The sequence below is a fragment of the Triticum aestivum genome, chromosome 5D, assembly GCF_018294505.1.
Source record: "Triticum aestivum cultivar Chinese Spring chromosome 5D, IWGSC CS RefSeq v2.1, whole genome shotgun sequence".
Classification (NCBI taxonomy): Eukaryota; Viridiplantae; Streptophyta; class Magnoliopsida; order Poales; family Poaceae; genus Triticum; species Triticum aestivum.
In genome coordinates, this window is record NC_057808.1 from 178,207,639 (window position 1) to 178,234,360 (window position 26,722).

General features: G+C 46.3%; 1 protein-coding gene across 1 annotated transcript; it reads right to left on the reverse strand.

Moving 5' to 3' along the window:
* Positions 1–23,302: 23,302 nt before the first annotated feature.
* LOC123120002 (fructose-bisphosphate aldolase, chloroplastic) lies at positions 23,303–25,014 on the reverse strand. Its single transcript, XM_044539990.1, has 2 exons — positions 24,703–25,014; positions 23,303–24,587 (listed from the first exon to the last, which is right to left on the reverse strand). The coding sequence occupies exons 1-2, from the start codon at positions 24,838–24,840 to the stop codon at positions 23,568–23,570; spliced, it is 1,158 nt and encodes a 385-aa protein (XP_044395925.1). The 5' UTR covers positions 24,841–25,014; the 3' UTR covers positions 23,303–23,567.
* Positions 25,015–26,722: the final 1,708 nt, after the last annotated feature.

Here is a 26,722-nt window from a genome sequence, read left to right on the forward strand (position 1 = left end):
GTTTAACTTCTACCATTTACTGGTTGCCTGTAGGTACACATGTCAGTGGCACTAATCCACGCTTTGACCCAGAGGAACAGCTCGCCTCCGCCGCCGTTGACTTTGGGCGGGCTCTGGCCAAGATAAAGTGCCCCAGCAACTACCTCTCAGGACTTACCAAGTATGTACTCACCATTTCAATCTTACCAATACCAGTTGCAATTAATGGCTATGTGTTGTACGGTTAATGTATTAAGCATGTTGTAGTAAACATGCCTAACATATTTTAGCTATTTTCCCTACCTTTTTATAGACAACTGGGCAATTATCTGCTCTGGCAGCACCTGCCCTGTGATGTTTAACTCTGCCAATTACATTTTTATCAGTACCAGTTTCAATGGCCATTAAGCCTGTTGCAATTAACAGTTGTATCCATTTTTAAAGAGTTGTATTTCAATGGCTACAAACTTAAAAAACATGAATTAGGATGTTGTTAAGCCTGTTGCAATTAGCAGTTGTATCCATATTTTAATCTGTCCCTTTGCTACCGTGCTACTCTTTCGAAATGAAGATATCACTACAGATGTTGCCGTTTTATTACCATTTGCTATTTTTGGTGGATGTTAACCCTGTTGTAGTTAACATTGGCTTTCCATGTACTTACACAGGGCTACAATGGGCGATGTTGTTGTTTGCCGTCGAGGTTAGCTGCATCCATGTCTTATACACCATCTATTCCTAAATATAAGTATTTTTAGAGATTCCAATATAGACTACATAAGGAGCAAAATGAGTGAATCTAGATTCTAATCTAAACTATATCTATAATTCTATATACATCTGTATGTACTTCATATTGAAATCTCAAAAAAAAAACTTGTACTTAGGAACATAGGTAGTTGTATTTTACATCATTTGTGCAATCTCAGTTTAGCTTCTAACATTTACTGGTTGCTTGTCGGTACATATATGAGCGGTACTGATCCATGCTTCGATCCCTTTTGCGTATGGGGCAATGAGATATTCATGAACAAGTGTCAAGTGAGGAAACTAAGAAAGATTGTTAGGCGAAAGAAACGGGTGATTGGAATTAAGCTCTTTATTTACACTGTCGAAGACAACAGTGAACTTTAGGATGGTAAGTACTGTGTTGCCTTTCCCCCCTGCCCACAACAAGTTACTCTATTAGACCTCAGTATCTGATATTTTTCTCTTTTCAGTGGTTTCCGAAGCTATTTACTGATGATTACCTTGCAAACTACATGACCAGAGTGGAGGAAACTAAGGTTAAAGTATATAATTCATGCTACCATGATAATGCTCTAGAAGTCTTGCTAAAGGCCATGAAGGATGGGCAGGCGATCGTCACAAGGGGTTGGACAAAAGTGGTTCGTGCCTATGGCATGCAGGAAGGCACATTATGGGCATTCCGCTCTTCAACGCCGTCGGCAGTCAAAATGATTTACACTTGTCTCTTCACCTTTACCGCCTTTAAATACTATGGTTCATCATAGTTAATTGCTGCCTAATCCTGTAATTACTGAACATATTGTACTGGCAATTTTATTTATGGATTCGTTGTTGAACCATTGTGCTGAGAATTTGAATTGCACATTTCATATTTCAAAATTTCCAATTTGAATAATAAATTATAGGCAAAAATAAAAAGAAAACAGACGGTCATGGAACTTTGCAAACGGTTCTAGCAGTAAAAGCGCTTGTGATGGATAGCCCAATGCCACACAGTTTTCTACATGAAATCATGTGTGATGTAGTTAATGAAAGCGAACAGTTAACCAAGGCAGAGCGTGTGTGATAGTTACACCTTTCACACACGAGCGTATACATAAAACTGTGTGGGATGTACATACGAACGGAAACGTTTTCCCTGGATTGACTGTGTGGGATGTACATAAGAACGGAAACGTATTCCTTGGATTGACTGTGTGTGGGATTCACCGTGTGGGATTTACATACCTACGGAAATGTTTTTCTCGGATTACCGTGTGGGATGTACATACCTACGAAAATGATTGGGTTTCGATGCCTCGCCCGATCGCACACGGCCCCAGCCTGGGTCCCAGGAGAGCCTATCCCCGATGATTTCTGGGTCGTGTGGGAAGGACCCCCTATCGCCCACACTCACTTGGCGACGGTTCCAAATGTCGTCGCGGAAAGGGGTTAAAACCATTTGTATAGCACCGACGCACAATAGTGATGCCCCAGAGTTAGAACCTTTCTTGGGTCCACGGAGCCCTAAATCCGACACCAAGGCTATCATGCCAACTTCACTGAAGCAAGAGTCGAGCCTCGAAAGCCAGTGTTATGTCGAGCCTCGAAAGCCGGCATTTTTATACTCTATTATCAAACACATCCAACATCATACATTGCATCATCATACAGTGCATCATATATGCATATATATATATATATATATGTTTGTTTATGTTGCAGGAGCCGGTTTTCAAACCAGGTTACATTGTGACTCTGCAGGAATAAACAAATCATTGATGTCCAACATGGCCGGATTTTCATCATGGTTATCTTAACCAGTGATAATTAATTGAGGTTTCCAAAGCCATTTCAAAGAGATGGTTGTTATTCCCTCATCCAAAAATACCATCTTACAACAAGAAGCATGGTTCAACATTGATATGCAAAGCATTCAACAAACATCATCCGGACGGTGGATATGATTTTATTCTACAATGGAAGGAATAGTCCCGAGTGGCTGCAGGAACATGACCCTGCACTTAGGGGATACATTATTCAAATCATGATTACATCAAGTATGCAAGTCCCATGTCACTGCAAGCATGCACCACGGCACTTGGGGGCTAATGCATAGTCATTTTAACTCGTCTCATTGAAGACCCGACCCATCACATAGTGATGAGCCGGCCCTTGGGGGCTACCAATTGCTCATGTCAAAAATTTAAAGTACAGAAGCCTTAATCCGCTATATCAAAAGTGACCCAAAGCTTGGGGGCTACATAATATAATGTTATTTTCAAAGGAGTACATGTAAGACCCAGGTCGCTGCAGGCAAGACAACCTGGCACTTGGGGGCTACAGCATTCAGTTGTTTACCAAGATTATACAGTCCAAATTGAAGACTCGGCCCATCACATACTAATGAGCCGAACCTTGGGGGCTGCACATGTGAAGTGCAAAAACATTCAGTTCATAATTGAAGACTCAGATGAACAACCCGCATTTCTCCAAAGTTGCAATGTTTACATTTAAGCAAGTCTTAAGATATCACTTTGTTCTACTATTAAAGACTTGGGGGCTACAAGTTATCTCCTCCAAGATATTCAGACATGTGAGCTCAACGTCGTATGAATATATTTTTCATAAAAATTCGGAAGCATTGAAAGATGGCACAACATCAGATGAATTTTCTTTTTATCAAGCCAAGGCATTTGAAGACAATTCAAAAATATCATAAGGGTTATTTTTCTACATGGAAGCAGCATCAGCATGTTAAATTGACAAAGACTTAGACTTTTCAAGAACTGATTAATTGACTAAAACTAGTCTTTTTGAGTGAGCCGGACCCTTTACTTATTCTTATTTCAGGAGCTTAGCATGAATAAATTCAAAGCTAACCTGGGGGCTAATGTTGGGGATATTCCCCATGACCAAGCCTCGGATCATGAGGATAAGTCATCTCTGAGGCTTAAGTCATCTCTGGACTTAAACCGCCCTGATGTTAAGTCATCTCTGGGCTTAAACCGCACTGAGACTTAAGTCATCTCTAGGCTTAAGCCACCCTAAGGCTTAAGTCATCTATGGGCTTAAGCCGCCCTGAGGCTTAAGTCGTCTCTGGGCTTAAGCTGCCCTGAGGCTTAAGTCCTCTCTGGGCTTAAGCCGCCCTGACGTTAAGTCATCTCTAGGCTTAAGCCGCCCTGAGAATTAAGTCATCTATGGGCTTAAGCCGCCCTGAGGCTTAAGTCATCTCTGGGCTTAAGTCATCTCTGGGCTTAAGCCGCCCTAAGACTTAAGTCATCTCTGGGCTTAAGCCGCCCTGACCTTAAGTCATCTCTGGACTTAAGCCGCCCCGACGTTAAGTCATCTCTGGGCTTAAGCCGCCCTGAGACTTGAGTCGTCTCTGGGCTTAAGCCGCCCTAAGGCTTAAGTCATCTTTGGGCTTAAGCCACCCTGAGACTTAAGTCATCTCTAGGCTTAAGCCGCCCTGACATTAAGTCATCTCTGGGCTTAAGCCGCCCTGAGACTTAAGTCATCTCTGGGCTTAAGCCACCCTGAGACTTAAGTCATCTCTGGGCTTAAGCCGCCCTGACGTTAAGTCATCTCTGGGCTTAAGTCGCCCGAAAGATGAGTCCCGGAGCTAAGAAGCCCAAGATGAGAAGCCCGTGATAAGAAGCCCAAGATAAGAAGGCCGCAATAAGCCACCCGCGATAAGAAGCCATAATAGGTTATGTCCTAATCCTACTAGGACTCTACATGTAAGCGGCCCCTTCAACATATATAAGGAGGGGCAGGGCACCCCAAGAGGGATAGGTTTTGAGATAGATAGGTTTGAGACAAATATTTGGATAGGTCTCGAGACAAACATTTTGATAGCTCTCGAGACATGCAGTGAAATAACACCCTTGTAACCGTGAGCATCATCATCATCAATATAATCAAGCAGGATGTAGGATTTTACCTCCACTGTGAGGGGCCAAACCTGGCTAAAAACTCGTGTCTCTCGATTCCGATCAACCCCGACAAGCTAACCACTCAGTTGCGATGGCCTCACGAATAATTTATCACACTAGGCCATCTGCCGTGACGAAACCACGATAGTCCCCGCCATGGCTGAAGAGCTCGTTGACGCGCCGGCCTGAACCACCGCGGCCACAGCCACCCTCTCACCTCCCCACCTTGTCCAGATGCTTTGCCTCGTCTCCCTCATCCTCTACGCTGAGCCACACATCGCTGGATGCCGTGAATCCTCACCACCGAGCTCGACCCCGCCGCCTCTGCACCGAGATCACCGGTGACCGTACGTCGTCTCCTCCGCCTCCCCGAGCTCCGCTTGGAATCTGCTGTGAGATCCACCGTCTTTCCCCCTACTCCCCAAGCTCATTCATGTCCCCTAGCCATGCTAGTCGTTGGAGCCAGGAACTCCTTGCCGCCGATCATGAAGCCGTCGTGGCTAGAGCGAGCGCTGCTCGCATCTGAGCACTCCATCATGCTCAGCATGCTCCTAGGAGCCCATAAACACCACGAGCTAGTCCTCTAGTGCACCATAGTGTCGTCCCTGTCCACGTCCAAACTCCAGCCGCCGCCTCGATGGTCGCAGCTGTCGTTTCCGGCGACCCCACACCTCCCGTGCGGTCAGCTAGATGCGGCCATCTGCGCGCTATCTTCTAGTGGTCTTTGCGCATCCAGCTGCCGCCTGTAGCGCAGGTCTGGCGAGCTTCCGACGTAGTTTTGGACACCGTCGGCTGAACTCCTAGGACAGCCGATGTGGCACAGTCATTAGCACTAATCCCTGCCAGCTAGACCGCCCACACACGCTGATAGTAGGCCCCATAGCTCGTCAAAATGTGAGTCAACACAGGATTAGCAGGATTAGCCCCTGTGTCACTGACTAGTGAGCCCCATTGGTCAGATTTGACCTGGCTGGCCTTGTTAACCACTGACGCAGTAGTGACATAGTGCTGACGCAATAAAACTTTTTTGGATTATTTCTATTCTTCGAAATATCTGGAAATTCCAGAAAATTAGCAAAACTTCAAAATTTCATATAAAATCAACAGTAGCTCAGAATGAAATAATATATAAATTAAAAATGATTAGAAAATCCAATCTATCCATTCGTACTATTTTCATGCATGACAAAACAAGTTATACCTACTGATCAGTCAAATCAATAAATGGTATTTGAAATACCATATATGGATGATGATTTTGAACCTATGGTTCAAACCAACTCCTTCTAACTTGTTGATGGCTGCATTAGCTCAACCAACATTCATTTTGTCATGTCATGTTCATGCATCATATTGTTGCATATGTTGTGTATTGATGCATCTCTGATACTGTTCTTCTCGATAGGTCCTGCTCCTGCGAGTGGCACCGAGTATCTATCTGAGGAGAAGTGCTACTGTGCTGATATTCCAGGCAAGCAAACCCCCCTTGAGCATTCCAATACAATCCCACTCTCTTGCTCCTGCTCTCTTTTACTGCATTTAGACAACAGTGTTTCAACTGTTACTTGTTGCTGTAGCTGAACCCACTTCCTCTGCATAACCTGCCTTTGCCACAGTAAATAGTAAAACCTTACTAGCATGGTTAGGATTTGCTTGAGCCCCTGTTGTGATCTTTAGCATGCTATGTCTGTTATGCTTGATATGCTTAGAGTTGTGTTAGGTCTGGTTCATCTGGGTGATGGATTCGAGTGAATCGATGGTGTTCTGGTGATGAGAGCTAAGTGTGTGAACACGATTTGGTAAAGGTAGCGATGAGAGGCCATGTAGGAGTACATGGTTGGTTGTCTCATTGAGACTGTCCTTAAGAACTGAGTCATGTGTATGTTATCCAAGAACATCTACTACCACACACTGGGCCCTGAAATATGACCCCGCTCGACGTATTAATCGCCCTGATCTCTGTCCAGGAGTTGCAACTAGTTTATGGTGTTTATAGGTTGTGTTGGGGCCCGTGCTTAGCGCTGACTGGAGGGGTAGGCTTTGATGCGGCAGGCACCATGGCTGGGTGTACCAACCATAAACCATCCGACGAGGTGGACTTGGGAACCCTGTACACATCGTTTGAGGTTGTAATGGAAACTTCAACCGGACTTCCGTTGCGGGTCAGTTCTCATATAGGCGATCAACCTGGAATAGAGTCTTGTGTGGTTAGTCGGGTTGTGGTCCACACCACACCGGCTTTCGCTTGAAGTCTGTCGAGCACATGTCGTGTGCAGGTGCTAAGTGGTGGAAACATGTGTGAAGAAGTACACCCCTGCAGTGTTATAAATGATATATTCGAATAGTCGCGTCCTTATGGACTACTTGGAGACTCACATGGTCATAGACAACTCAAATTTGATACTCTAAAATGTGCAAGATAATCTGTGAGTGCTATGGATGGCCTTCTTGTAGGGAGATAGGAGAGGATCCATAGTGGTGTATTGTTGTGGTGATTAGTGGACTCGTGTGCGCTTTCTCACCTCAAAGAATTATTCGTAGTCATAGTACAGGATAGCCACAGAGTCAAAGATGGCTTGCTGCAGTTAAACTCCACCACCCCCTTTGTTGATAATGACGCATATGTAGCTAGTTCTAATATAAGTGTTGCTGAGTACATTTGTACTCACGTTTGCTTAATTATGCTTTTGCAGAGGAGACTTCGGTCTCACTAGTAGTTCCAGGTGGACTTCGACGAGTAGCTTGTATCCCAGCTACGATCTTGTACCCTTGGGTGGGTCTTATAAATAGTCAGGCTTCCTAGCCTTTTTCATTTGTAGTTGTGTGTACTCAGACATGTTATGCTTCTGTTGCTTGTATGCTTTGTATGATGGGTCATGTGACCCCTGTTTGTAATATCATGTTATGTATGGATCTTTGGAGCCTCTTAATGAAATACTTTGAGTCGTAGAGTTATGTTGTGATGCCATGTTGTACCAACACATCTCGAGCATATTGTGTGTATGTTATTGAAATGGTTTGGTATGTTTGGGATCTGACACCTAGTTGTTTATTCTTGGTAGGCTTCCTTATGGGGAAATGCCTCCTAGTGCTTCCATCTGGAATACTGGATTGACCGGCATGTGTCCTTCTTTGCTCCTGTGTCTATCCCTATGGGGAAATGTCACGCGATGTTTACTGGAGTCCTTTGTAGCCTCGCTACAACTCGGTTACACTCGCTGCTGACTGACATGTGCATTGCTGGGTCACGTATGTTTGTCCCTGTAAGTTTGTGCCACCTTGGTTTACAACTAGTCATGTCGGCTTGGGTTCTCTGTCATATGGATGCTAGCGACACAATCATATACGTGAGCCAATAGGCGCAAAAGGTCTCGGCCAAGGTAAGGTTGCAGCCGGGGAATACCATGCGTGAGGCCACAAAGTGATATGATGTCTTACTTGCTAGATCGGTGTGACTCAGTATCGGGGTCCTGACAGTTTTGGTATCAGAGCCGACCCTCGCGGTTACACGGGCATGATGGGTCAGGTGTGCGGGCATGTGGTGCATGGCGCGTGTGGCCCGTTGTGGCACACAGCATGGCACATGTGCCGGACTGGACACACATACGTGTGCCAAGAGGGAACATTCCTGATGGGCCGTCGAGGACGTGGTTCCTTTGAGTGGGGGTGTATGTGAGATCCTGGCTTAATAGGAATGATAGACTACTCATATCAACAAGGAATTCCTTCTTTTCCGGAAGTCCATTTGAAAAGAACTCGAATGTTAAGTGTGCTTGGCTGGGAGTAATTCTAGGATGAGTGACTGACCGGGAAGTTGGTCCTAGGTGTGCACGAGTGAGGACAAAGTGCACAGAAGAGACTAGTGTTGGTCTGTGGGGCCAGTCTTTATCCCTCCAAGCATAAAAGGGTGTTACAATTAGTATCGTCATCTTCATGTTGTCGAAGAGATTCGTGCTTGACACCGTGGTCGAACGGAAAGTCCCAAGCTCGGTCGTCTTGTCGTCGTCTCCTTGTATGAGGCCCATATAATGTGGCATCTCATGGATCACCGCCATGACCAAAAGTAATTTCACATACTCGGCCATCGCCCTTGAGGTGCTTCCGAAGATGGAAAGTCACCCTCACTTGTGGTTGGTCGCCTTGGACTTGGCGTCGAAGCTTCTTCTTGTTGGCGCTCGTCTCGCAGTCTTCTCTTATGCTCATGAAGGTTGGCCATAGTATGATGTAGAGCTTGTTGAGACTTATTGGTGTGCGCATCTCTAGCATCTTCATGTTGATGGTGAAGTTTTCGTTCTTGAACTTGTAGTTGATGGAACTCGTGGTCTTAAAGAGGAGGGCATGGTTGAATGGTGCTTGGATTGGATGTGCGCTCCAAAGATCTGTGACTTACTCGACGCCGCCTTGAAGATGATGAAGGGGAAGAAGAAGACTTGTAGTTGGTCAATATGTCTTGTAGTTGATCCATGTGTGCGTCCAACCTATCATCGATGTAGTACCTTTTCCTTGCTTCGGTGTGTCAGATGTTGGTGGTGACGCGCTCAATGTGGTCAAAGACCGAAGATGATGTGCTTTCCCTATCCATCATAAGACTCGAGTAGAGGTGAGTAGGAAATGAGATAAAAAAATACCAAGATACCTTTTCCCAAGGTCGAGGATGTATCCCATGTCACTCAATGGGAATTGAGAGAATAGTGGAATTGGTACCGGACTTGTTCACTCACACCTACAAGTAAAACTTATCGAGTGGCTTAGTTAGGACAAGTGGCACAAAATTCAAGCAAGTGTTAGTCCAAGATATTGAGAATGTTGAGGAAGATTCACAAAATGCAATGTAAAGCAAATAGATCAATAGCTATGGTGGCACAAAGGAACACACACACTGTAACGCCCACGATGCGGCTATATCTCCCACGTGTCGAGGCACGACTTAGAGGCATAACCGCATTGTGGTTTTGTCGCAAGAAGGGTCATCTTCACACAATCCCATGTAATGAACAAGAATGGGATAAGGAGAGTTGGCTTACAACCGCCACTTCACACAATACATAAATATAATTCATATATCATCCAAAATCCACACATAGACCGACTACGGTCAAATCCAAATGAAAATAAGATAACCCCAAATGCTAGATCCCCGATCGTCCCAACTGGGCTCCACTACTGATCATCAGGAAAAGAAACATAGTAATGACTTCCTCGTCAAACTCCCACTTGAGCTCGGTTGCGTCATCTGCACTGGCATCGTCGACACCTGCAACTGTTTTGGTAGAATCTGTGAGTCACGAGGACTCAGCAATCTCACACCCGCGAGATCAAGACTATTTAAGCTTATGGGTAGGAGAAGGTAGTGAGGTGGAGCTGCAGCAAGCACTAAGCATATATGGTGGCTAACATACGCAAATAAGAGCGAGAAGAGGAGCAACGGAACGGTCGTCAACTAGTAATGATCAAGAAGTGATCCTGAACTCCTACTTACGTCAAACATATCCCAAAAGTCGTGTTCACTTCCCGGACTCCGCCGAGAAGAGACCATCACGGCTACACACATGGTTGATGTATTTTAATTGGGTCAAGTGACAAGTTCTCTACAACCGGACATTAACAAATTCCCATCTGCCTCATAATCGCGAGCACGGCTTTCGAAAGATAATACCCTGCAGGGGTGTCCCAACTTAGCCCATTATAAGCTCTCACGGTCAACGAAGGATAAACCTTCTCCCAGGAAGACCCGATCAGTCTCAGAATCCCGGTTTACAAGACATTTCGACAATGGTAAAACAAGACCAGCAAAGCCACCCGAATGTGCCGACAAATCCCGATAGGAGCTGCACATATCTCGTTCTCAGGGCACACCAGATAAGCGAAGCGTACAGGTACCAACATAACCCAAGTTGCCAAGGGACGGTCCCGCACGGTGCTCTAGTTTGGACCAGCACTCAGAGGAACACTGGCCCGGGGGTTTAAATAAAGATGACCCTCGGGCTCGCGAAAACCCGGGGGAAAAGGCTTAGGTGGAAAATGGTAAAACCAAGGTTGGGCCTTGCTGGAGGAGTTTTATTCAAGTCAAACTGTCAAGGGGGTCCCATAAATCACCCAACCGCGTAAGGAATGCAAACTCAAGGAACATAATACCGGTATGACGGAAACTAGGGCGGCAAGAGTGGAACAAAACACCAGGCATAAGGCCGAGCCTTCCACCCTTTACCAAATATATAGATGCATTAATTTAAATAAGAGATATTGTGATATCCCAAAATATCCATGTTCCAATATGGAACCAACTTCAACTTCACCAGCAACTAGCAACGCTATAAGAAGGGCTGAGCAAAAGCGGTAACTTAGCCAAACAATGGTTTGCTAGGAAAGGATGGTTAGAGGCTGACATGGCAATATGGGAGGCATGATATAGCAAGTGGTAGGTAGCGCAGCATGGCAAAAGAACGAACAACTCGCAAAGCAAAGATAGAAGTGATTTCGAGGGTATGGTCATCTTGCCTGCAAGGTTCTCAGAGTTGTCGAAAGCTTGATCCTCGTAAGCGTACTCAATAGGTTCCTCATTCACGAACTCATCTCCCGGCTCTACCCGAAACAAGAACACAAGCAACGGAACCACAATCAATCACGGGAAAAGCACAAGCAACATGATGCAAAACATGAATGATATGCAAGATAAGATATGCGATGCATATGCGTGCTCCAGAAGAAAAATGATGAACAAGGCAGTAACTTGGCAAACCAAGAATGACACTGGAAAGATGAGATGATTTCGGTCGAAATCGATATAAAGATCACTGGAAACGGATGCACGGTTTGCAAATGGCAAGCAAAACAAAAATGACACGAATCTGTGATTAACAGCAAGATAGCACTTCGAATACATCAAGTAACTATGCTACAGCACTCCAACATAGCAACAAAGCATATGACAGTAATCTACAGGAGATGCTTGACAAAAGATGAACACTGAGCTACGGCTAGATCACAACATAACAGACTCAAACAAGCATGGTAAAAGTGCAAAAGATAACAGGTTCACAGACTTGGAGAAATTACTGGACATGGCAGAAACAGCATCAGGTAGCAAAGTTCAGAGCATGAAATCAACATGCTACAGGAACTTAACATAGCAAAACAAGGCATGGAATGAATCTACTAAATGTATATAACAAAAGTCCATTACTGACCATAAGCCAAAAAGGACCAGAAGATATGATGGCAACCATGTAAACATAGCAAGTTTCGTTAACAGGTTTTCAGACTTGGCAGAAAACAGAGCATGGCAGAAACAATAATATGAAGGCATCTTGGTGAGCTTGATGCACTCATCACAAAGCAATGCATGACAAAATAAGCATACCTACAGCAAGATGGTATGTTTATGAAGCTATCCATAGCAAGAGAGAGTACATAGCATGTATGAAACAACTACAGCAAGCTTGGCAAAATTGAATATCATGTTAAGAATCTGCCAGGAATATTTTATAGCAAAAGTAGAGCAAGATTAAGACATGCTATGGCACTCCATAATTGCAAACAAGGGCATGAATGGATATATCACAACTATATCTACAAAACCTCCTTACTGAAAGCATGGATCTCTTTGTAGCCACATGGATACATAGCAACAAAATATCAGCAGTCACAGACTTAGTAAAATTACAAAGTCCCTGAAATCTGAACCATCACGAAGCCTAGTTTGCATGCTTGTGCTAGTCACCACAGAGATCAAAAGAATACATGGCATACACCTCTGTAAAGATGGCATGGCATACATCAAAACACATGTAGAGCTCATACTCATAAGATGCACAGATCAAATGCAACAAAAATAACAAATCCTCAAGTTCTGATAAGTAACAGCAGATAACAGCAACTAACACTCTTGCACCAGATATTTGGGCATCAAGATGGACTCAAGTGAACATGGTGCAATGGAACAAAATGAAGAGCATCTAGAGACGAACATTTCTATATATTACACGCACGAAACGGAGCTATATGCAGAGAGTTATGGTGCGATGAACAGAGGCATATTATGTAAGAAATAAAGGACTTGGAGAAATACGGGGAGAGGGAGAAAAAGTCAACCGAGGCGTTTCAGATCGGATCGGGCCGAGGCTCGCCGGCTCGGGCTCGCCGGAGCTCGGGCCGCGCGAGGCCGGAGTTGGCGGGGGAGGAGCCGGCGGGGAGGAGGAAAGAAGGGGCGCGGCCGGAGGAGGAGCGCGGCGGGGGCGGGGTGCGGTCGCCGGCGGGTGCGGCGGTGGCGCCGGCGGGAGCAGGAGCGGTGGCGCCGGCGGGCGAAGTCACCGGAGGGCGGGCGCTGGCGGCGGAGGGCGGCGGCTGGCGGCGGCGCGTGCGGGCGGGGAGGCGCGCGGCGGCTGCGGGCTCGGGGTCCAGGCACGGGCCCGGCGGGCCGGCGGCGCGCGCGGCGTACGGCTGCCACGTGTCAGCCCCTGGTTGGCCGGGCGCGGCGGCGGGGAGGTGTCTGGTGGCGGCGGACGCGTTCGGCGGCGGCGGGGAGATTTTTCTAGGGTTTGATCTGCGAATATTTCGGAGGGGGAGGTGTTTTATAGGTAGAGGGAGCTAGGAGAGTCCAAATGGAGCACGGTTTTGGCCCACACGATCGTGATCGAACGACCTAGAGCATGGAAGAGACTTAGAGGGGTTTGGGGCTGTTTAGAGGGGGGGTTTTGCTGCAACACACAAACGGACTTTGCGGTTACCCGGTTAACCGTTGAAGTACCAAACGACCTCCAAATGGAACGAAACTTGACAGGTGGTCTACCGGTGGTATACCAAAGCCACTTGACAAGACTCGGTCCATTCCAAGAACGTTCACCACCCGCTCACGAAAAGAAAACAAAAGGGGTACGCCGGAGGAGGTGGGAGTGCCGGATTGCAAAACAGACAACGAGGAAAATGCTCGGATGCATGAGACGAACACGTATGCAAATGAGATGCCCATGACATGATATGAGATGCATGACACGAACAAAATGCAAAACAAAAAACAAAAACCCGACCACGAAGGGAATATCATAACACATAGCCAAAAATGGCAAGAGTTGGAGTTACAAATATGGAAAGTTACATCCGGGGTGTTACACACACACATGAATAGATAAGTGGGATCCGCGCAACCAAGGAATGAGCACAAAATGTGTTACCACGCAAAAAGCTCTTGTTGCACGGATACTAGAGAGACAATAGCTTGATTGCTCAAATTTTCTAGATAGGCTTGTGCACCAACCTATGCGAGTAACCATCCCGTCTTGAATCCCAAGTATGCTATGTATGTATGATCCAATATGATATACTATGCAAAATGGCTCAATGCTATTTATATTGCTTACAAGCTCTTTTGTTTCTCCTCTTTGCTTAAAAGCTTTTTGCTCTTATTTTTTGTGTGTATATTCTTTGCCACTATGCTTGATGCTTGAGCAAAGTATGATATCAGACAAGTACTCCCTCCGTTCCTAAATATTTATCTTTCTAGACATTTCAAATGGACTACCACATACGGATGTATGTAGACATATCTTAGAGTGTAGATTCACTCATTTTGCTCCGTATGTAGTCACTTGTTGAAATATCTAAAAAGACAAATATTTAGGAACGGAGGGAGTGTGTAAGATATGCATGGAAGACACTTATGGCACAATGACGATAACAAGATGATTGCACGCTAAAATTAGCTATTCGGAGTAAGCGTATCACTAAGGTGCACAATGAGCATGGCCCGACAATTCTCAACTCACTAGTCTTAATAGGTAAGTGACACAATAGGATCAAGGTGATCAAAGCAATGGCAAGGAGATTGTACAAGGATGTCGTCAAGGTTGCTATCCTTGCTTACGGTCGCGTTGTCAAAAGGTGAAGTGGTTGTCGTTGATGTCGAATCTGTGGCGATGATGAGTGGCGGTGCTGATGATGTTGAACCATTCCTAATTAGCTGACACACCTTAGAAAGTGGAAAGCCGCAACTCAAAATCTCAAAACAATTGGTCAAAATGGGTTATGGTGACGGAAGAGTATGGTGGGCGGGTTATGCGGTACTTATGGTGGAGGGCTAGGCAAAGATGCCAAAATGGCAAAAATTTGATGGAGTCAAATGATGGTGGTAAATATCTAGATGGATGGGGGATGTCAATAGCTATCCAACGAGCTAAAGAACATCAAAATCGGACTCCGAATGTGAAAGTTATGGTCAAAACGATGAAACAGGGTAACTAAAATCTCCAGGGGTCGGACATCCGTGGGGAGGCCAGATTTCCGTGGCTCGGCATCCAGAAACTCACCTGTTTTTGCGCTCCAGGTGTTGGATGTCCGGCTGGGGACCCGGATGTCTGGCCCGAGAAATGCTAGGTCGCGATTTGGATCTCCAGCTCGTTTTGGGGGCAGAATTTCATTATTTTGGGGTTAAAATTGATGGGAAAAGAAAATTTTGTGGTGGATTTCGTGACGGGGAGGTAGGGAAAGCGAAGATCCACTTACAAAACAACAAAATCTCACAAGAACCAACAAAATGAAAAAAATGGTATGGCTATTTTTTATGAGGATTTTCAAATTGGAATGAAAACAAACAAAATTAGGCTGGAATATGGGGATAGGGATCCAAATTCGTGTCAACGTGGCTCCTGATACCATTATGTTGTAGGGCACGGGCTAAAGTGCCTCCATTTGTCCCGATGTTCACGAATTAGAGGTGGGTTCCAGGAAGAACACGATGAACACGAGGGGAAAATGGGGAGAAATCATAAGAGGAACACTCAAGAACAATTCCAATCACAATTTCACTAGACTAACAAACACACAAGATCCACAAGGTACATGAACAATCAAAGGGAAACAAAATACAAGGTAGATTTCATCCAAATCTAAAGGAGATGAGGTCTTGATAATCTAGATAGATCCTTCCCATGGAGGGGTCTTGATATCCACTTGGGGGATCTTCTCCGAAGAGGCCTTGAATCCACTCATGGATCTTCTCCTAGGAGGAATCCCACAAGGAGGGGTACATGAGCTAAGCTCCAATGCATAGTTCTATTATTAGCTTTCCCTAGAATGGAGGGGGGAGAGGTATATATAGTCCAAGCCACTAAGTGGGAGGTGGGATAGAAATACATGGGCCTCAGGCCGAATGTCCGGCCTCTCGTGAGGTGCCGGATGTCCGGCCAGGCGGTCCCCAAACTTTGCGTGGCTTCGGGTGTCCTTCTGCCGGATTTCCGGGGGAAGGCCAGCTGTCCGGGTGGTGGTGAGGCACCGGATGTCCGGCCCAACGATGGCCATACTTCGTGTGGCCTCGAGTGGCCTTCGCCAGATATCCGGGGAGGCGCCAGATGTCTGGCCTGTCTCAGGGTGCCAGATGTCCGGGCTTTTGACGGATGTACGGTCGCTGTAGCTTCGCAATGACTCCACTTCTTCCTTTTTCTGTCTCTGCTTCCATGCTTCCTTCGCGGTGGTGTAGTTGTTCCTTGGCGCTTGCACTCCTCCTCGTCATCCGTGAAGCTCCGACAATACCTATGCAGTCACATGAGAGAAGTGTCAAGTAGTATACCATCCTCGAAGGGGTCAAGTGAGCACGTGTAAAGGAGATGATTCACCTTTATGTATGTGAAGTGGATGTTACACGTGTCACTTGCCGAGTGGACTCTTGACTGGTGATGTCTGTAGGATGCTCCGCATCAATATCGGAAGCACAGGGCAACAAACAAAGCCACTTTGCAACAATGCATGAATCAGCAAGGAATGATGTGGAGAGGGCATTCGAAGTGCTTCAAACTCATTGGGAATTATTCGTGGAGTTGCAGTGATGTGGGAATCAGAAACTCTGTGGAAGCTCATGACATGTTGTGTTATTTTGCACAATATGATTGTCAAGGATGAGGGTGATGATGTTGCCCGAACCAATAATTTTGAAGCGCCTGGAGAACAAGTTCATAACCCGGATGCAGCTCAGCTTATGAATTTTCTACAGATGCATCAGAATCTTTGAGATCATCAAGTGCACGAGCAACTACTCAATGATCTTGTGAAGTATATGTGGACCACAATGAAAACCAAAGAGAATTTCGTGTTAGGCACTTAAAATAAATTGTATGCAAGAACTATGTACTTTTGATATCAACATTTGTAATTTAGGCGTGACATTGACGCGTATGACAGACGTACATGCATTTTGTAAAACGTAGCTTTTGGGGGGAACTGGCTCGACCCTCTATGGGGTGGCCTATCACATATATATAATGGTGTCATACAATTCCTATACCAATACAGTATGGATTACATAGTAAGGCTACAATACGAAGTCTAGCACCCTCCCTCAATCTCAACTCACTCCTGAAGCATCTAGGAGGTTGAGATTGCGCCTATAGACCTCAGACATGGGAGAAGGTAGAGGCTTGGTGAAGATGTCTGCAAGTTGATCTTTTGAAGAGATAAACCTGACTTGTAGTAGCTTCTGTGCGACAGGTTCCCTCACAAAATGATAGTCAATCTCAATGTGTTTAGTCCGTGCATGGAACACCGGGTTTGATGACAGAAACGTAGCACCAATGTTGTTACACCAAAGGACCGAAGGATGTGGCTGAGCAACTCCTAGCTCTCGAAGTAGGGACTCAATCCATATAAGTTCGGCAGTCGCATTGGCAACCGACTTGTACTCTGCCTCTGTGCTGCTGCGGGACACAGTGGCTTGCTTGCGTGCACTCCAGACGATCATATTAGGCCCCAAGAACACAACATCCCCCCCCCCCCCCGTAGATCACCTGTCATCTAGACACCCAGCCCAATCAGCATCTGAGAATACAGAAAGAACTCCGAAGGAGCTGGGGCGCAGGTGAAGACCAAAGGAGGCAGTGAGATGCACATAGCGCAGTATGCGCTTCACAGTAGAACAGTGCACATCAGTAGGTGCATGAAGATACTGGCACATCCTGTTAACCGCAAAGGAGAGATCAGGACGCGTGATCGTCAGATACTGCAGGCCTTGCCAAAGAATATGAGTGAAGTATGTTGGCGGAGTCACCTTCAAGAACTCTCTAGTTCTTCTTCTTCGGGATCCACATCATCTTGATGGGAATCCTTGGAGTTGTAGTCGTACTTGACGTAGTAGAACTTGATGTAGTCTTGGGAACCCACTTGACCAAGGCTTTGGGAGCTTCTTCAAATGCATCAATCTCCTCTTGAAGCTTGTCCTTGCGTTTTGCTTGTGGTCTTGTGGTGGAAGATCATCTTGAGCTTGAGTTCCTTGGAAAGAAGTAGGATCATACTTATCTTGTTGGGGAACAAACTTCGTCTTGGGGTATTGATCTTATTCCCACTCAACTCCATTGGCATTGAACTTTCGTTCAAAACCAACACCTTGATTCTTCCGGTGCCTTCCTTGCTTGCGTACAATTTCCTCAAATTGCTTACTCCCGGTAAGGCTCTTGTAAATACCTTTCTCTGTAATTCCCTTCAATAAGCTATTTTCTTGCTCAAGTGTAACTTGGCTAAGAGAATCATTAGTGGAATCAAGAGAACTACTAGAAGCAAGAACATTGGATTTAGCATGAATATTGTTACTACTAGATGAAGAATCTATCTTACTCTTGTTGCTAGATTTTACTTGTGGCATGTAAGTAGACAAGAGTAAACGCTTGGCAATGTAAGAAGAACTTTTTTTGCGAAGATCATCATTGATTGCTTTTAAGAACCCATGCTCTTTCTCAAGGTTGAGCTTTTCAAACCGTAGCTTCTCATGATCTTTAAAAGTTCTCGATGATCTTCCAAGATAGTTTCATGAGCTAACTTAAGAGTGTTTAGTTCTTTAGTTAGACGCTCAATCTCCTTCTTATCATCGTCACTCGTTTTATCTTGATTAGCATGATTAATAGCAAGTTCATCATAGTTTTCATAACTAGAGTTGTCAACAAGTAAATCATCATCTCCTAGCAAATCATCTTCATCACTATTGAAATCAACATATTCGGGGTGTGATAGCTTTGGGCCTTTAGCCATGAAGCATCTTCCAATTCCTTCATTAGGTGAGTCAATTATGTCGTAGGAGTTGGTTGACACAAGTGCTAGACCGGCAACACCTTCATCTTGAGTATCTTCGGAGTCAGAGTGATAACTTCTTTCGGAGTGATGGTCGGAGTCTGAGCCGGATACCCATTCACCAACGTGAGTTGATGTCTTCGTTTTGTGTAGCTCTTTGATGATTTGTCCTTCCTTTCCGAATCCTTTCTTCTCCGAGAGGTTCTTCGTTCATAACGATCATCTCTACTCCTTCTCTCTCTTGGTGGTGATTCTTCTCTTCTACTTCTTCTTTTGGGAGAATCTTCCCTTCTTTTGTAGGGAGCTGTACACTCATTGGAGTAGTGTCCGGGTCTTCCACAATTGTAGCAATTTCGTTCACGACTTGAAGATCTTTTGTCATTGTAGGACCTTGACTTGGAACTTCTTTCCTTGCTTCTATTCTTGTAGAACTTGTTGAAATTCTTCACCATTAGGCTCAATTCTTCATTGAAGGTTTGTTTCTCACTTGATGATGTGGGAGCATCACATGAGGCTTTTTAAGCACCACTTGACTTGTTGTGGAGCTCTTCCTTATCCTTAAGTGACATCTCATGAGCAACAATTCTTCCAATGACTTCCGTTGGCTTGAGCTCTTTGTAATTGGTCATCATTTGGATCAATGTGCACACGGTATCATATTTTCCATCCAAGGCTCTTAGGATCTTCTTGATGATGAATCTATCGGTCATCTCTTCACTTCCTAAGCCGGCAATCTCATTTGTCATGAGAGCAAGCCTAGAGTACATTTCAGCGACACCTTCACCATCCTTCATTTTGAACTTGTAAAGTTGACTTTGAAGCACATCCAATTTGGATTCCTTGATGGAGTCGGTACCCTCGTGCATATCAATCAAAGTATCCCAAATTTCCTTTGCATTCTCAAGACGGCTGATTTTGTTGAATTCTTCGGGGCACAAGCCGTTCAAGAGAATATCAAAAAGCTTGAGCATTGTATTGCAGCATCTTCAACTCTTCCGCGGTAGCTTCACGGTTCGATTCTCTCCCATCAAAGAATTCACCTTGCAAGCCAATACATACAATAGCCCAAACGGCGGGGTTATGTCCAAGAATATGCATTTTCATCTTGTGCTTCCAACTAGCAAAATTGGTGCCATCAAAGTAAGGACCTCTACGGTGGTAATTTCCCTCGCTAGACGCCATACTCTCCTAGGTTGTGAAACCAAGGCTATGATCACCAAAAGCTATGGAAATCAAGGCAATGGAGACCGTAGCTCTGATACCACTTGTAGGATCGAAAGTATGTCTAGAGAGTGGGTGATTAGACTACTTGACCAAATAAAAATCTAGCATTTTCCCAATTTTAAGTCTTGGCAGATTTTAGCAACTTAGCACTAGTCAAGCAATCAACCTACACATGCAAGTCTAAGAGTATAGCAGCGGAATGTAAAACATTGCACATGAAGGTAAAGGGAGGAGTTTGGAGGGAGCAAACGTAATGTAGACATAGAGATTTTTGACGTGGTTCCGATAGGTGGTGCTATCGTACATCCACGTTGATGGAGACTTCAATCCACGAAGGGTAACGGTTGCGCGAGTCCATGGAGGGCTCCACCCACGAAGGGCCCACGAAGAAGCAACCTTGTCTATCCCACCATGGCCATCGCCCACGAAGGACTTGCCTCACTAGGGTAGATCACGAAGTAGACGATCTCCTTGCCCGTACAAACTCCTTGGTTCAAGTCCGCAATCCTGACGGAGACTCCCAAGTGACACCTAACCAATCTAGGAGACAACACTCTCCAAAAGGTAATAGATGGTGTGTTGATGATGAACTCCTTGCTCTTGTGCTTCAAATGATAGTCTCCCCAACACTTAACTCGCTCTCACGGATTTGGATTTGGTGAAAAGATGATTTGAGTGGAAAGTAACTTGGAGAAGGCTAGAGATCAAGATTTATGTGGTTGGAATGGAATATCTTGACCTCAACAATTGAGTAGGTGGTTCTCTCTCAGAAAATGTATGCTAGAAGTGTAGGCATGTTCTGATGGCTCTCCTCACAAATGTAGAGTGGGTGGAGGGGTATATATATCCTCCACACAAAATCTAACTGTTAACACACAAATCCCCAAACTCGGTGGGACCGAATAATGAATCGGTTGTAGGATCGAAAGTATGTCTAGAGGGGGGTGATTAGACTACTTGACCAAATAAAAATCTAGCATTTTCCCAATTTTAAGTCTTGGCAGATTTTAGCAACTTAGCACTAGTCAATCAATCAACCTACACATGCAAGTCTAAGAGTATAGCAGCGGAATGTAAAACATTGCACATGAAGGTAAAGGGAGGAGTTTGGAGGTTGCAAACTCAATGTAGACACGGAGATTTTTGACGTGGTTCCGATAGGTGGTGCTATCGTACATCCACGTTGATGGAGACTTCAATCCACGAAGGGTAACGGTTGCGCGAGTCCACGGAGGGCTCCACCCACGAAGGGTCCACGAAGAAGCAACCTTGTCTATCCCACCATGGCCATCGCCCACGAAGGACTTGCCTCACTAGGGTAGATCACGAAGTAGACGATCTCCTTGCCCGTACAAACTCCTTGGTTCAAGTCCGCAATCTTGACGGAGTCTCCCAAGTGACACCTAACCAATCTAGGAGACACCACTCTCCAAAAGATAATAGATGGTGTGTTGATGATGAACTCCTTGCTCTTGTGCTTCAAATGATAGTCTCCCCAACACTCAACTCTCTCTCACAGATTTGGATTTGGTGGAAAGATGATTTGAGTGGAAAGCAACTTGGAGAAGACTAGAGATCAAGATTTATGTGGTTGGAATGGAATATCTTGACCTCAACACATGAGTAGGTGGTTCTCTCTCAGAAAATGTATGCTGGAAATGTAGGCATGTTATGATGGCTCTCCTCACAAATGAAGAGTGGGTGGAGGGGTATATATAGCCTCCACACAAAAACTAACCGTTACACACAAATCCCCAAACTCGGTGGGACCGAATAATGAAACTCGGTCGGACCGATTCAGTTCAAAATGTGAACGTTAGGCTTTTCGGTGGGACCGACATGTCAACTCGATGGGACCGATTTCATTAGGGTTAGGGCATAACGTAATCTCGGTGAGACCGATTACACAAACTCGGTGGGACCGATTTTGGTAATAAGCTAACAGAGAGTTGGTCAGGCAAACTCGGTGGGACCGATTCGCTCATTTCGGTGAGACCGAAACGTTACGAAAGGGAAACAGAGAGTTTGCATTGCAAACTCGGTAGGACCGATCGCTCATCTCGGTTGGACCAAAACGTTACGAAGGAAAACAGAGAGTTTGCAATCTCATCTCGGTGAGACCGAGATCCCTATCAGTGAGACCGAAGTGACTAGGGTTTCTGGCAGTGGCTATGTCAAGAGAACTCGGTGGCGCCGGATAGAATGTTTCGGTGAGGCCGAGTTTGACTTTTGGTTTGGGACATATGTGGATATGAGAAAGTGGTTGAGGGTTTTTGAAGCATATCACTAAGCATTTTGAGCAAGCAACCCATTAAGAAACACCTCATCCCCTTTTAATAGTATTGGCTTTTCCTATGGACTCAATGTGATCTTGGATCACTAAAAATAAAATGTAGAGTCTTGAGCTTTAGAGCTTGAGCCAGTCTTCTGTCCTTAGCATTTTGAGGGGTCCACATTTCTAATCTATGCCATGCCAATCATTGAGCTTTCCTGAAATATTTATCTTGAGATATCATTAGCTCAATGAGCTATATGTTGTTAGGAATTACCAAAACCACCCAGGGATAGTTGCACTTTCAGAAAGCGGTCATGACGCAGGCGGCGGCCCTAGGGTTTAGGGTTTTTGGTGCGGCGGCGGCGGATGGGGTGTAGAACCTAGGTTAGACTCAATACCATGTAAAACATAGGTTTTGGGAGGAACTGGCCCGACCCTCTATGGGATGGCCTATCACATACTTCCTCCGTCTAGAAATATTTGTCCTAGAAATGAATAAAATGGACGTATCTATAACTAAAATAAGTCTAGATACAACCATTTCTAGGATAAGTATTTTTGGACGGAGGGAGTATATATAATGATGTCATACAAGTCCCATACCAATATGGTATGGATTACACAGTAAAACTACAATACGAAGTTTAACACATTTGCATGATTTTGAGAATCCGGATTTGAGATATGTGGATGCCGGACACAAGATATGAGAACCCGTCCGGATGCATCCGCGGGCATTTCAGGACGCGTCTGTGCGTATAGATGGCCGGATTTGACAAATCTGGCTAGGTGTTCTTAGGCTGAGGAGGCGTGCGATCCCGTGGCATAGGAATCCGCTGTGCGAGGCATGCCCTCGATCGTGGGATGGCACAGTCCGGTAGACGGGGCTGCACCACGTCTTGCCTTTGTTTTCCATTGAGAAAGAAGGAAAAGCAGGAGGTTGCGCGCTGCACAGAATAGTCTCTTTCACTCTCTTTCGATCTTCCATAGGAGCTCCAGGTCAGGGACAAGACGATCACATAGGTATGGCTGCGAGCCTACGACGAACCCAACAAACGCCCTGCTGCCAAGCGCCAACCTCATCGCCAATTCATGGTGTACGTACGTACATGCAAAATTTTGCAGTAACCATGCAAATCCATGGATCGCACACGTAAAAGTAGCTTTACAATAATCTACTGGACTGTAGCATGAATTGTGCATATCGAGAGGCAAATTAACGAGTAAAAAAAGATCTAGAAAATACAAGTAATCATCATCTCAGGCTGAGGCTCCCAGCTCGATCGATCTTTGCACTTGCAGCTGTAGTATCATCATGCATGCATCTTGAATTTCTGCTTTGGTAACGAACGTACGTAGTAGTGTTGATTGGAATGGTTGGATTAGTAGCTGTAGTTCTTAACGAACATGCCCTCCTTGGCCTCAGCGGCTTCGCCGTCGCTTGTGTACTTTCCGAGCTGCGCGAGCGAGTTGGCCTTGGCACGCAGCAGCAGCGCCTCCTGCGCCGCCTTGACGTTCTCCGGCCGGCCGCCCCACGTCTTGAGGCACGTGTTCTGCAGCGCCCTGGCGTAGGAGAAGGAGACGTGCCACGGGTTGGGCCCCTGGTTCATGGCGTTGAGGTTGAGCGTGGCCTCCACCTCGGACTGCCCTCCCGACAGGAACATGATGCCGGGGACGGCGGGCGGCACGCGGCGGCTGAGGAGCTTGAGGGTGTAGTCGGCGACCTGCTCCGGTGTGGCCCTGTCCTTGCACTCGGCGCCGGGGGTGACCATGCTGGGTTTGAGCAGGATGCCCTCGAACATGACGTTGTTCTGGGCCATCTGGTAGAAGGTCTCGGCCCACACCTTCTGCGCCACCTCGAAGGTGCGCTCGATGCCGTGCTCCCCGTCCAGCAGGATCTCCGGCTCCACGATGGGCACCAGACCGTTGTCCTGCGAGATGGCGGCGTAGCGGGCGAGGCCCCAGGCGGCCTCCTTGACGGCCAGCTCGGAGGGGCCGTTGGGGATGCTGACCACGGTGCGCCACTTGGCGAAGCGGGCGCCCTGCTGGTAGTAGGCGGCCTCCCGGGAGGCGAGGCCGTCGAGGCCCTGGCACCAAGACTCGTCGTTGGAGCCGGTGAGCGGCACCAGGCCCTTGTCCACCTTGATCCCGGGCACGATGCCCTGCTCCACCAGGATGTCGACGATCTTCTTGCCGTCGACGGTGGACTGGTAGAGCGTCTCCTCGAAGAGGATGGCGCCGGAGATGTGGTTGCCGAGGCCAGGGACGGAGACCAGCAGCGTGCGGAACGCCTGCCGGTTCGCCTCTGTGTTCTCCAGGCCGATCGAGTCGAGGCGCTTCCCGCAGGTGGCGTTGGACTCGTCCATGGCCAGGATGCCGCGCCCCGGCGACGCGATGGTTTTCTGCACGTGCGTGCAAAGCAGCAGCAGCATGTCAGTCCAGTCCACTCCAGTCCATCAGTGAATTATACTAGTACGTGTAATTCGGCCGGCGAGAAGCTGCCTGCAGCGTACGTACCGCGGTCTTGACGAGCTCATCGTCGTAGGCGCCGGCGCGGACGACCATGGACACCCTCGGGGCGGCGACCTGGCGCGCGACGCCCCATTCGGCCTTCTTGGGGAGGAAGGAGGACTTGAGGAGAGTAGCAGATGCCATGTCCTTTTTTCTTCTTCTTCCTTTCTTGCTTGCCTGCCTGCCACTGACCTCAAGCTCAAGGTGCTAGCTATCCTCTCTGCCTCGCTGAGGCCAATGGACTCGTATTTGAATGGGTGGCACGAGGGGATATGAGGTGTGGGGTGGAGGTTTGGATGGCTCAATGTCTGGCTGTCCGTCCATCGCCCCACTCATCACCCCCTTTTTAATGCACAATTGCAATTCCCCATGTTTATGTGCACCGTGTAAAACAAAAGCCAAGAAAATTCCTGCACCTCATCCATCCGTGGGAACGCTGCTGGCCTCAAGATGGCTTTCATCATCACCTGCGGCCGCGTTTCACCGGTAGCCTATGCCCTCAGATTTCTCGCATCCATGGATAGATAGATAGATTCACCCCACCCGGGGTGGTTGCCATGCTTCCGCTTGTTTTTCTTTCCCGGATGGATCTCAGCAAGTTGCAAGCTGCGAGCTGCTTGCTAGCACAGTAGTATGTGATTTCTGACTCACTGTCAGGTTCTGTAACTAAACTTAACTGAATGTATCAGCGGCACCAGCTCCCCTGCTCCCGCGTTTCGAATGGATCCTGAGCCGCCCATCAAGCATCTAACGGCTCTCCTAGGTAGACACCGGTTCACCTCATGAGCATCTTTGTCAAACGTCGATCAACCATCGGACGGTCCCCAAGCTCTCGAGCATCGTTGTTGCCCCGTCATGCACATTTTCTTCTTTCATTCTTACTTTTCACCCGCTCCTTGTTGTAATGGCCATAAGGCCACGTTCTTCATTCATTCCGAGACCATCTTGATGTAATCTGGTTGTAAACCTAATTGCCTGTGGCAAGCTACAGTACTTTCGTGCACCAGTTTGGGTGCAGTCAGCGGTGCAGTCTGGCTGCTAAAGAGTGTTTTTTCAGCGTTAAATTAGCAACCCTGCTACCTGACCGTGCATCTTTTGAAGACGAGCCGCGCCGTAGACGGTGAAAGGCGGTGGTAGACCGGTGACAGGAGGACACCGACTCAATCCCTCCCTTCCCAACCCTTGTCCTTTCTACAAGTGTGCGTCTACAAGAAAGCAAGATGGCCAAAAGTGACTAATTCAAGGGACAACGCAAATCTGAAATTGGAGTCCCTCGAACTTGATGTCAAAAGCTTACAGAGAAATCGAGAAGAAGATCGTAAGGAGTTCGAGGAGTTCATAGCAACGGTGAATAGAAAATTTCTCACAATGCAAAAGAACTTCGATAAGATCCAGGCCAATTTTAGACGCCTATTTTTGGATCCTTGGCCACAAGAAGAGGAAGTAACTAAAGAACAATCTGACCAATATAGTGCTTCAAACAAAGCAACCCCTGTTAGTGTAGCAGTTGGCCGGCCCAACCAACTACCACCGCCCATTTATATAGCTGAAAAGCAAACACCTCCAACTGGAGGCTCTGAAGTGTTAAGGGAACATACAGGAAAAGAGCTTAACTTGGATGTCACCCGGAAAACACCCTATAGACATCCTAATTATGGCAATACAAGCCTTGAAGGTGCACAGAGTCAAGGCCACATAGCACGACAACAAATAATGTATGAAGAATATGTGCAAAAGAAAGTTGTGGAAGGAAATTTCAGAAGACAGAGGCCTACTACCCATGTTGACCATAGAAGAGTAGTATTAATTGTCAAACCTGCCAAGTAAAATATCTCTTAACTTGATGGTCTAAATGTTAATGCTTGGATACAGAACTTGGAGCAATATTTTGCATCTGCTAGAACTTCTTCAGAGCACATAACTGAGCTAGCTATATCCTATTTGAAAGGACCAACTATACAATGGTAAAGAGGCACATGGTACACTATATGCCTTGGCATTGGTCATGTACCTACTTGACTAAGAG

Coding starts and splice junctions, on each gene's coding strand:
- LOC123120002 (XM_044539990.1), bottom strand. CDS start 24,840: ATGGCATCTGCTACTCTCCTCAAGTCCTCCTTCCTCCCCAAGAAGGCC. Junction 24,588..24,702: donor ATGAGCTCGTCAAGACCGCG/GTACGTACGCTG, acceptor ACGCACGTGCAG/AAAACCATCGCGTCGCCGGG.